This window comes from Sorex fumeus, unplaced genomic scaffold (assembly GCF_029834395.1).
Source record: "Sorex fumeus unplaced genomic scaffold, SorFum_2.1 ptg000037l, whole genome shotgun sequence".
NCBI lineage: Eukaryota > Metazoa > Chordata > Mammalia > Eulipotyphla > Soricidae > Sorex > Sorex fumeus.
The window spans coordinates 65,653,318-65,666,218 of NW_026606094.1; the positions used below are offsets into that span (position 1 = coordinate 65,653,318).

Below are 12,901 nucleotides of genomic sequence, written 5' to 3' on the forward strand. Positions count from 1 at the left end.
ACTTAGAAAATGTTCAGTATAGAAGGCAATCACTTGTAAACTTCCAGTTTTTAAGTTATGACTTTCAAAAAATAGCACAGCTCTTTTTAGTACTTTTAAAAAACTTTATTCTGAAATGATCCATACCATTCCAAGATACCACTTAGTGAATGCCTTTGCCTTTTACTTGAAATATTCTGTATCCTGAGACCTTCACCACTGCCATACACTCAAAGTCAAACTCCTAATTCACTTTGGAGCAAACTTCAAACCGCCTGTTCTGAATGAGAGCGCCCTATACCCCAGGATAAAGTCACACCTCATGTTGAACCCTAGAGCTACCTTCTTTCTCTTCTTTATTGCAGTCGTGCCAACATGGTGCCAGGTTTTGTGGGTCAGTATCCCTCTGAAATAAGCATCACTTCTTCACTCTATCCCTGAGTTTCATACCCCAGCCAACACCAGCCCCTCAGTCTTGCATCCTTATTAAATGTATTTTTTAAAAAAGTACAAATGTTCAATTAGTGGCTCTGAGATTTTAATCTATTTTGGTCTACAAAGTGAAATGTAAATTTTAGACTAAATTTTGCCAAGCATTTTATAATTCTAGAAGAATTTTATGATAGGATAAATTAGGCAAAAATAATTGAAAGTAAAATATTTGAAAGGATTTTTTGGTGTGTTTTGACTAAATTCAGAAACTCAGGAAGCTGTCTTAAGTGTATTGCCTCTAAAATGATTTAATTTGATTTTATAGAGTCAGCGAGCCTCAGTGAACATGATGGTTGGTGAATTGAGTTTGCTTCCACCTGAATTAAAAATTGGAAAACCTGCTTCTCCGAGTTCTGACTTGTATGCTTATGGCTGCCTTTTATTATGGGTATGTTATTTTTTATTAAAAAGAAATGGAAGTTGTATATACTACAGTTATACATGAAATGTATAAATAGACACGTTTATACATTTTGGTGTGTAAAGTTACAGAATTTGTGATTTTTTTACTTTAATCTGAATAAAAAGCAGTGGTAGACTTTTAGTATATTTTCCTTTAAATTTTTTTTGTGGGAGCTCCCAAGTACCTAGTGGTGTTTGGGGGGGCCTCCAGGGGCTTCTGGGGTTACACTCTGCGATGCTAAAAGCAGAAAAAACTATTGGACCATGTGGTCCTGGTGAGTGAACCTGGGATCACTGCTTATAAGACATATGCCTTAAACCCCATAGAATCTCCCCTATGGTCTCTCCTGGTAGTGCTTGAAGAACTAGCTGGTGCCATGAATCAAACCCATGCTTTGTACATGCAAAGAATATGTATTAGGCTACTGAGGTCTCTCTCTGACCCTTTTAAAATAAAATTTCTATCATATTGCTGATGTTCTTACTACCATTTTGCACAGTTTTCTTTCAAGTTGACTGGATGTGTTTTTGCATATCATACTTTTTATTTGTATGAGGGGCAGGATGGGTGGGGGTGTTTGGGCCACAACTGGGATTGCTCAGAGCTTATTTCTTCCTCTGTGTTCAGAGATCCCTCCTGGTGGTACTGGAGATTTTAAATTAGGGTGGGCTGAGTGCAAAGAGAGTACCTTACCTCCTGACTGTCTTTATCTCAAGATTAGCAGTGAAGATGATTTGTTTCCTACTGAATCAGAAACAGTTTATGTGTATGTGGAAAATAAGTGTGTGTAAGCTGTGAGTAGATTTTCCAGCTTTCAGCTTAAACTAGTCATTTTAATCCATGTTTTAAACCCATTCTTCTGTGAAATGTGAAATACTAACCAGGGAGAAATGCTCTTCTTACTACTTCTGCTTAATATTATACAGGAGGTTCTAGCTCAGGGGTCAGTGAAATTTTCTATAACAGACCAGATAATAAAAATATTTTAGTTCTTGTGTGTTATATGATCTTTAATGAAAGTGCATACATATACAGTACACAAATTAATGAAAATTTATGAACTTTGAATTAAATTTTATCTAATTTTCATTTGTCACCAAATAGTAATTTGAAATTGTCTTTTAATCAATGTAAAAAAATTCTTGAAGGCTGTAGAAAAATAAGCAGTAAAAATATTGATGTATAAATCATAGCTTGCTCATTTGCTAGAAGATAAAAACATAAAAGATGTATAGTTTGTAAACAAAGAAGTAAAGCTGTGTTTTACTTTTTTTACTAACAGACATATGATTATGTATAAAATCATTAGGAAGATGTTAAGAGGTAATGGAGTAAAAATAAGTTTAATGTTACAGGATAAAAAGTCACTATAGTAATTGTGTTTTTTATATACTAGCAATAAATAATAGGAAATACAAGTATGTCATTTATAAAAGCATCAAACGAAGGGATTTTTAGGAATAAATTTATCAAAATATACACTGAAAACCACAGAGTTTTATTTCCTGAGATAAATTAAAAAGAAACTTAAATAGAGGTCAGGAACTATGCCCAGGGATTAGAATACTCAATGTTTTATGCATATACAATATCAAAGTGGTCCTACATATTCATTGCATTTTTTAAAAAAATGCTTATACCCCTAAATTTTTTTTGGCAGAAATTTCTTAGGACCTGGGAAAACAAAAAAATTGAAAATTAATAAAATTGGAGGGCTTATATTTTCTGATTTTAAGACCATAAAATTATAATAGATTAATATACTGTGATGGTGTAAGATTAGATACACATCTAGATGGAATAGAATTTAGACTATTAAACCCACTCATACATGATTAAATGCTTTTTGAGGGAATTTTTATTGTTACTGTAACAATTGGGTATTCCTATTTTAAAAATACAAAAGCAAAAATGGACACAGGTAAATGGAAAAGAATGGAAAGCTCAGAAACATACATTCACTAGGATAGTAAATTTAAGAGCTAATTTAACAAATAACAAAATTGCCAAAAACATGTAATGGAGAATCTCTTTTAAGCAGTAGCATTGGGAGAAGTGGCTAGCCACAATCACAGTAATGAAACTGTACTACTGTTTTAGAGCAAAGCACTAATTTTAACTAAAAAATGAATTGAAAACTTGGAATTTAAGGTTTTACAATGTGAAATGTATAGCAGAAACATTGGCAGTACACTTCATAGTATTGACTTCCATGATATCTTTGGGGGCTTGACTTAAAAGACTAGAGAAACAAAATGAAATGTAAAGAGATTACTACACAAAGACAAAACAGTGAAAGAAAAAAAAACTATCATTAAAATGAAAAGATATTCTAATAAATGGGAGAAAATATCTACATATTGTACTTCCAACAAGAGGCTCATATCCAAGTAAAGAAAGGCTTCCTGAAACTGAACAGATTTTAAATTAACTACCTCAGGAAATGGGCTGAAAACTCACATGACACTCTAAGAAGACATACAGCTGGTTATAGACAGGGTTTTTCATGTGTGGTTATCATTTACCAGGGAAATACAATAATGATATATCACCTCATATCTGAGAGAATAGCCTATATACTGTACCAAAACAGTCAGAAACAGTGTTGACAGTGGTATTGCAATAAAGAAATGTTGATACATTGTTGTATTGTGCAATACCTACAATGAATGCAATACATATAATGTATAATGTAAACCAGTCCAGTCTGTTTGGAAAACAGTATGGATATTTCTGAAAATATTAAAAATAGGTATACCATGTATTTCAGCAATTCTGTTTCTGGTTACTTAACTAAAGAATATAAAAATGTCTTGAAGGGGTAGTTGTGTTCCAATGTTTGTTGCAGTTCTGTTTAAATTATATGGAAAAGATACAGTAACAGATCAAGTGTTTAGCAACTGATGAGTGAATAAAACTATTGCATTTGTACACAGTGGAGTACTCTTGAGTTCGAAGATAATATCTTGCCACTTGTGACAATATGGATAGACCAGGATGGGAAAAAGACAATGGAGAGTCCAGGAACAGATCAGTGGGTATACATCCACATTTGGGTCTACATTCATCTAAGAAGCTTTCACATGGCAAAGGAAATGTTGGTCAGAATAGATAGACACCCAGCAGACAAGGAGAGGATTTCTGCCCACCACTCATCTGAGAAAAGATATCCCATATTCTGTGTTCTATAATATATTCTATATATTTAAGATATAGAAAGCAGTTTTATTTCAGTCATTAAATAAATATGATTTAGAGAACATGTGATGAGAAGTTATTTTATCCGTCATGATCTGATTTTTAAAAAAATAAACTCTCCTCAAAATTTGAACAAATTTCTAGATTTAATTTTGGTATGGGATTAGTGTCTAGATAGATAGGAAATTTATTCTCATTTTCTTTAACAGCTTTCTGTGAAAAATCAGGAATTTGAGACAAATGAAGATGGAATACCTAAAGTGGATCACTTTCATTTGGTATGTGAGCTTTTGTTATTTTGTTGATAGGAAATGATCAGTATTTTGATTATATATAGGTGTGTAGAAACAATGTAAAATATTTGTGGACATCCTCTAATATTTCTAAGAATAAAAATTAGCTTTTACAGTATTGTAGAAATTCCAAGTCCCCTAGTTACACTATCAGAATTATTACCAGAGAGTACTGCTGTATTCTTCTTATGTTTGTCACACATAGAAACAATTTCATAATTAAGTAGTCTTTTCTATATCATTTTGAATCTTATATTAAAATTAATGCTTTGTTGTTTAAAAAAGTGAGAAAGCTGTCTTTTAAAATATTTTTTGTCCTTTTATTTTAGTGGGGGGGGGGCAACTACACACAGTGGTGCTCAGGGCTTACTCTTGGCTCTGTTCAGGGATCACTCCTGCTGGTGCTTGGGGGACCATATGGGATGCTCCATATGGTCAAACCTGGGTTGGCTGTGTACAAGGCAAATACCCTACTAGGTACTATTGATCTGGCCCCCTTACAACTAATTTTTATAATAGTTTTTAATTAAAAAGATTTTTTAAAAAAATTAAAGCACTGTGATTTTCAAACTTACTCATAGTTGAGTTTTAGACATACAATATTGGAGCATCAATTCCACCATCTGTGTCAACTTCCCTCCACCAATGTTGCCAGGTTCCCTCCCATCTGTCCTACCCATATCTTCCACCCCCAATCCCAGCCTGCCCTTTTGCTGTGCACCTTTTTAAGTTTGGTGGTTCCCCTTTCTCTATATATTTTTGCCTTTTTGTTGTTCTTTTGATATTTTGTTGTTTTGTTCTTGGAATATCTCAGCATAGCCTACGGGACCATATGATGTCAGCACTCCTCAAATGCAAAGCATGCAACCCAGCCTTCTAAGCTATCTCCCCAACCCTGTATATCTTTCTTGGAGAAATGTCTGGGTCTTAATCAATTTCAACATATTTTTAAAGATTTGGTTATAGGTATTCCTTTAATATTTTTGATACAAACTTAACAAATATATAACTTTCAGATATATTCTTCCTTCCCACAATTTGCCACTTCAGAGTTTTTCTTTTGCTATATAGACGCATTTAGTTACCTATAAGTCTATTTGCTTTTTTTGGTATTTTTTAAATGTGATTTTATTATCACATACAGAAGCAGTTCACTGGATAAAGGTTACTTTTTCAGACAAAGGAATTTCATTTGAAGTCTGTTTTGTATAGTGTTAGACTTTGATTAGTGCCCTAAAAAAATGGCTATTGCAGGAATTTGATGCATTTTTGAGATATTTCAGCTGTGATTCATTCGAAGTTTCCCCATTTCTTTTATTATTATTATTGTGTGTGTGTGTTTGTGCGCATGTGCTTCAGGCTTACTTCTGTCTCTGCTGATAAATCATGCCTGGCAGGCTTGGAGGATCATATGTCGTACTGGGGATTGAACCTGGGTCAACCTCATGCAAGTCAAGCCACCTTACTCTATTATTTCTCTGGCCCCCAATGTTGAGGGTTTTTTTTTTTAGCTTTTTGGGTCACACTGGCGATGCTCAGGGGTTACTCCTGGCTCCGCACTCAGTAATCACTTCTGGGCGGTGCTCAGGGGACCATAAGGGATGCTGGGAGTTGAACCTGGGTTGGCCGTATGCAAGGCAAAACCCTACCCGCTGTGCTATCGGTCCAGTCCCCCATTGTTGTTAATTTTTACTGGGATAATCTCGTTACAATAAAAATGACTTGAATATTTAGAAATCTACATAGAAAAATACTTTATTCTCTATCACTGTTTTTGAATTGTATTTTGTGGTTTTGCCTTTTTAAAAGATTGTTTTTTATTTTTTATTTCATAACATCTCCTTTTTTCTTGCAGGATGATAATCTCAAGTCCCTCCTCTGTAGCTTGATCTATTGTAGAAGTTCAATGACTGCTGATCAAGTTTTGAATGCTGAATATTTTTTGCTACCCAAGGGGAAGTCAATTCCAAGCCCAGAAAAAGACATAGAATATATCCAAAATAAAGAGGAAGAATTTAAGATGGATAACTTGGATAAATGTAAGGAAAAAACAAATGGTGAAGCCAACTTTGATTGAGACATTAGTTTTGTTTTGTTGCTGCAGATGTTTCTCTTATAGAATGTTCTTTAGTTTGGTTAAGTAAATAGAAAAAAACCTGGAAGTATTTTGGAGCTAGTTGGGTTCTGTCTTTGGTATTGAAGTTGTAACAAATAAAAAATTTTGGCTGTGCAAAAAAATTGTTTCGAAATTGTATTTAATTGAACTTGTTAATTAAGGATTTTATTTTAATTAGAAAAGATTTGAAATTTAAAAATTAGAATATGACATTTGTAATAGGAAATGTTTTAAAGTATATTACTGGACAAATTTCCAAGTTTCCAGTCTGTTGGCTAGTTGTTGATAAAGGAACATTTAAAAAGGAACATAAAAAAAAAAATAAGAGTTTACATCTGGGATTACACAGGAGGAATAATAATAATTACCCTGTAGAAGAGTTTACATTTGTTTTGTAACTAATTTGGGAGATACCATTGTATCACTGTCACCCCTTTGTTCATCTATTTACTAGAACAGGTGCCAGTAATGTCTCCATTTGTCCCAGCCCTGAGATTTTAGCAGCTCCTTACTCATCTTTTCTAATGCTTTCGTATTGGAGGCTCATTCAGGGTAAGGGCATGAGATCCATTATTGTTACGGTTTTTGGCATATTGTAGTTTGCCAGCCTCTGCTGTGCAGACGGGATAAATCATAGAGGGAAATTTATATATATGCCTCTCAGAGAGCCTGGCAAGCTACCGAGAGCATCCCGCCCGCACAGCAGTTGGGAGATATAAAGGAAAATAAAACATGGTCCTTATATTCAGATATAGATATAGATAATATAGTCTATTAAGGCAATCAGAGATACAAATAGGTCTTCAAAACTTTTTTTAATATAGAATATCCATTGACCATTTTGGATAAAAACCTTATGTAAGGGAGGGCATCTGAAAGCACTAAGGTAAAGGTAAAGGTAAAGGCCCTCCCGTTGATCGTCGATTTGCTCGAGCGGGCCCAGTAACGTCTCCATTGGAGACTTTGTTGTTACTGTGTCTGGCATATCGAATACTCTCGGTAGCTTGCCGGGCTCTCCGAGAGGGGCGGAGGAATCGAACTCGGGTCGGCCATGTTGGCCGCTTGTAAGGCGAACGCCCTACCTGCTGTGCTATCGCTCCACTGCTATATTTTAGTAAAGAGTATTTATATGAGGCAGGCATAATCGTGAGAGGATGCAGACTTCGAAATAAATGTTCATACTTAATCATTTTATAGGAATTGTAAAATTATTTTAAGCAGCTTGAGCTCCCTCAAAATCCATCTTTACCTGCCATCATGATGGCAGGAGTAAGGGTGACAGGTAAGAGGGCTATTTTAACAGAGTGGGTGAGAGAAGATGAAAACAAGGGCTAGCAAAGTATTAAAAGCAATGAAACACATGGGAAAAATTTATGAAGCAGGTAGGAAGAAAATCATTTGTAGTTGGTGACTGAACTATGTGTACACTATAATATATGCCAAAGTTTCTAGTTGTATATTCAAAATTCAGTCTGTTGGATCTGGAGAAGTTTGAAGGCACTTCAACCTGGGTTGGATTACAGGCTCTATGTGGTTGGTGCCCTGTGTACTGTTGGAGCAACTCATACATGCAGAGCTGGGATTAGCCCCTGAACACTGCAGAGAGTGACGTACCAAGAAACCCACCCCACACAATTCAGTCTTATTTTCCTCCTCATATTGAAAGATTCTCAGTTTAATTTGTGGTGGCAGTGTATTTGACTAAAATATAACAGTTACTATTTTATCTATTGGGGTATCTTTTGACTTGAGTTTTGCAGATAGGGCTCCTTAAAGATGCTTTCTTGGCTGGGAGTTGTGCTCTTTTATCTATCCATTTTCTAGTGCATGCAAAACGACACGGTAGTTAGAATTTGAGCAGCCTTCTTGGATTATGAAATGACCAAGCATTAAAGTCATGAACTAGGAACATAAAGTTGTAAATCAGAAGAATCTGGTGACCCTCATCATTTTGAACCTTTGTGCTCTTCAAGATTTCATGGTATTTGAGAGGATTAACCCTTATCAAAGTATGATCCTTGCACAAGCAGCCTTTGCATCTCCTGAGAACATGTTAAAAATGCGAAACTTTGGTTCTTCTCCAGGCCTATATGAGCATCTCTGGAAGGTGAAGCCTGGAAATCTGTGCTCTTATGAGCACAGTAAGTCATTCTGTTGCATGTTAAAGAGAACCATTGTTACACACTCAAGCGTTTGCTTCTTTATAGATTTTGTATTTAATGGTAGAACTTACTCTTTTTTTTTTTTTTTGCTTTTTGCTTTTTGCAAAAAAAAAAAAAAAAACCTTGGAGATGTACAAGGGTTACTCCTGGCTCTTCACTCAGGAATTACTCCTGGCGGTGCTCAGGGGACCATATAGGATGCTGGGAATCGAACCCGGGTCAGTCATGTGCAAGGCAAATGCCCTACCTGCTGTACTATCACTCCAGCCCCAGGTAGAACTTACTCTTAACTGATTCATTAATAATTACAAAGCAGTTCTATCAAAGAAAATTTGGACAATTAAAGGGAGCAATGGATTGTTTGCTTTATACTCGTTACTTTGTTTTTAGGTCACATCTGGTATTGCTCAGGGCTTATTCCCAACTTGGTGCTCAGGAATCACTCCTGGAAGTTAGGGGGACCATAGAGGGTGCTGGGGATTGAACCCAGGTTGGCCGCATGCAAGGCAAGCGCCTACCTGCTCTATTTCACCAGTCCCTTATACTGATTATTTTGAAGAATGAATTAGATCACCATTTTCCTGATGTGTTCTGCTGAATATTAGTCCCTTGGGATGTTCAGCACAAGAGGAATTCTGTGACCAGTTGTTGACTTAAAATATAATCACTGAGAAAATGTGATTGAAAGTGTTGTGTTGACAGGGAGGAAGCAGAAGGTACTCAGGAGAGAGTTCTGATACTGCTTTCCTGGGACACCTAAGACAGGTTTTACTTTAAATACAGTTGGACTATTCTGTGTAAAGAAAAGAAAATTACAATAATTATTTAAAGTAACAATACATATGGTAATTTTTAAATCTTTAGAAAGAACAAGAAATGCTAATTGAACTCAGGGTATTTATATCCAATGCAGGTTAAGTGTAAGTGAAAGGAAATATAAACCAAGAGGTAATAATGCATCAAGATTTGTTTAGGTGGACATGCAGCCCTGGTCTTCATAGGCTACTCCATTGGTCTTTTTGCTGTTGTAGGGGGAAAGCTTAAGTGTAAACTACCAGGTGTTCACAGCCAGCAAAGGGTATTATATTTTATTTCTATGGCTGACTCAAGTTCTGAAAGCCCTTGATTGGTTTCTCTGTTCTACGGATGAGTGAGATCATCTGGTATTTGTCGTTTTGCCTCTGACTTATTTCACTTAGCATGGTACCCTGTAATTCATCCAATTTTCCTGAATTGCATGGTTTTTTCCCCGTTGTGATTCCATTGTGATATACACACACATACACACACACATATATCACATGACTTTAAAATTTATCTGTTGAAAGTTTGGGTTGCTTCCATATCCTGGCAGTTGTACTAAGAGCTGCAATGAACATAGATGTGTGTGTATCTCTTGGAATTAATGTTTTTTTTTGTGTTTTGGGAAAGAGAGCTAAAAGTGGGATCCCTGGGTCAAATGGAAGCTCCATTCTTTAAAAATACTTTTTTATTTTTGAGAAATCTCATTGTTTTTCTTAGAGACTAAAAAGTTGACAACCCCACCTGAATGAAGGTTCCCTTTTTACTAACACACCAGCCAATACTTGTTTTCAGTTTTTTGGATATATGCCATTCTTACTGGTGTTAAGTGTGACAAACTAGTGTTATTGTCATTTTTTAAAGTCCATATAGTTGCTCAAGCGGGCCCAGTAACATCTCCATTGGAGACTTTATTGTTACTGTGTTTGGCATATCGAATACATCACAGATAGCTTGCCAGGCTTTGCCGTGCAGGCGAGATACTCTCAGTAGCTTGCTGGGCTCTCTGAGAGGGGCGGAGGAATCGAACTCGGGTCGACCATGTTGGCTGTGTGCAAGGCAAACGCCCTACCGCTGTGCTATCGCACCAGCCAGGTAAGGGAATTGCTATTGGTTTGCTAGCTCTCCCTGGTCTGATAAAGGATTTTATTAGTTATCCTGTTAACATACCAGAGACCATATCAGCTTATTTCATTGGTCATCAGGTTATGAAGAACCAATCTGATGGAAAGAACTCTATAATTTTAGACATCTTGGACACAACAGCAAGTGGAACTTTGATTTTTTTCCCAACGGGTGTCTCCAAGTGTATTTTATATATTAAAAGAATGCTTAATAAATATTTGATGTTCAGAATAGTCTTTTTAAAAAGTAGGTAAAGAAATATTCTTGATAACCTTTCAATATCAATATTGCAAACCACAATGCCCTAAAGGAGGGAGGGGGGAGAGAGAAAGAAAGGGGGGGGAGAGAGAGAGAGAGAGAGAGAGAGAGAGAGAGAGAGAGAGAGAGAGGAGAGAGAGAGAGAGAGAGAAGAAAAGACCTTGCCATAAAGGCAGGCAGGGGGTGGGAAGTGGAAGGTGATGGGAGAGAACCTGGGGACACTGGTGCTGGGAAATGTACACTGGTGGAAGGATGGTTGTTGGAATACTGTATGACTGAAATCCAATCATGAACAGCTTTGTAATGAATTCAATAAAAAACAATGATTCAATAAAAAAGTTAAAAAACAAAATGGTGAAAGTAATTATCTTTAAAAGTTTTATCACCCATTTTTATTTCTATTATGTATAAGCATAATAGAATGCTTTATAAATCATAACTATAAATCATAACTACTATAGACATTCAATGAATTATGAAACAATATATTCTGTATTTAATTATAATTGAACTATATATACATTTTATATATGCATTTTCTGTTAAATCATGTTCCTAAAATAAAAATTTAAGACTGGTATCTGTGAGTTTCCAAGAAAAGGAGCTTGGAGTCGTGCACAGGAGGAGAGCATTCAGTGGCAGAGAGCCACCTCCCCAGGACAATCCACAGAGACAGCAGACAAAGGACATGGGAACAGAGAAACAGGAACTGGGTCGGGGCCCCAGGCTGGTCAGTTTATCTCTCTCTCCTCCCCAGCATAGTCCAATCTCTCCCCTTACAGCACAACCATAGTTGCAGTTTTGGTTGTAGTCCCAGTCAACATAGTTTCATCATCCCAGTCTCCTCATAGACTTCAAAGTCCTCTCCTTTGTTATTTCCTTCCTAGTCTCGTCACAATCTCATAGTCTTCTACTTTCAGTCATCGTCGTCATCTTGTCCTCTTTCTAGTCCCCAAAGTCCCAAAGTCTCCAAAGTCTCAGTTGTCACCCTCTCCTCTTTCCCCTTACAGCATAGTTATGCAAATGCTATACATAGAAATCATTAAGGGTGGGGATACACAAAGGTGGGGATGAACATTATAACAACAAAGGTAAAGCCACTCCAGGGTAAGTTCTAGGAGATTAACTCAAGAGCAATATCTCATCTGAGGGTTCTGCACTCTAGATTACTAAGAGATCCCCTCAAGGGCCATTCCATCTAGGGTGTGTTGCTTTCTCCTTTCCTCGGCTAGTAATCCATTTAACCAATCATAGTAAATTTACTTTAAATTTAACTATAAATTTACTATAAAATATTTCTTGTCATTCTTATGAACATAGTAAGAGATAAATCACTGTCACTGTATCACTGTCATTGATTTACTCAAGCAGGTGCCAGTAATGTCACCGTTCGTCCCAGCCCTGAGATTTTTAGCAGCCTCTCCTTACTCATCTTTCCCAATGCTGCAGTATTGGAGGCTCTTTCAGAGTCCGAGATATGAGACCCATTATTGTTACTGTTTTTGGAACATCAAATATGTCACCGGTAGCTTACCAGGCTCTGCCTTGCAGGAGAGATAAATATTAAGCTTAAAGATTGGCTCTTCCTGAGGACATCTCACCATACATCCCAGACTATAGTCCTCAGGCCAGGCTAGTCTTTCCTAACCCCAGAAGTGTCCTTATTCAGTTACGTCTTTTTGGGTCATGAAAGAGTTTTTTCCATGACCATGCTATTAACATATTGTGGCACTTAGCTTGTCTCCTTTCGATGCCAGGGTAACTTGCAGCTTTCCCTGGGTTCATCCAGTCTCTTTGTCAGGACCCTACTTTTGGAGTGCTAGGAACTAAGGACAACTGAGGCTTAAGTCAAGTAAATATGGATGCCCAGGAATAAATATTATTTGGAATCAATTAACTCCCATGTTACAAAACAGCATGAACTGTGTGTCTGTGCAAAAAGGACATTGCTAAAGCATGCAAGTCACATAAAGGAAACAGAAAAGCAATATAGGATTATTAATACTTGCTGTAATTGGGTGTGCCTCGGGGGCACTGTTGTAGGAGTAACTCAATAAACCTAAGTTCCCTGTGG

General features: G+C 36.5%; 1 protein-coding gene across 1 annotated transcript in view; it reads left to right on the top strand.

Annotated features, from left to right (window-relative positions):
• The window catches only part of STK31 (serine/threonine kinase 31), a 75,109-nt gene extending 68,649 nt beyond the window's left edge, over positions 1-6,460 (top strand). The window contains exons 21-23 of the mRNA XM_056118630.1: positions 737-859; positions 4,282-4,350; positions 6,221-6,460. Coding sequence (XP_055974605.1) covers positions 737-859; positions 4,282-4,350; positions 6,221-6,442 — 414 coding nt within the window. The 3' untranslated portion in view covers positions 6,443-6,460. The remainder of the gene's footprint in view (positions 1-736; positions 860-4,281; positions 4,351-6,220) is intronic.
• Positions 6,461-12,901: the final 6,441 nt, after the last annotated feature.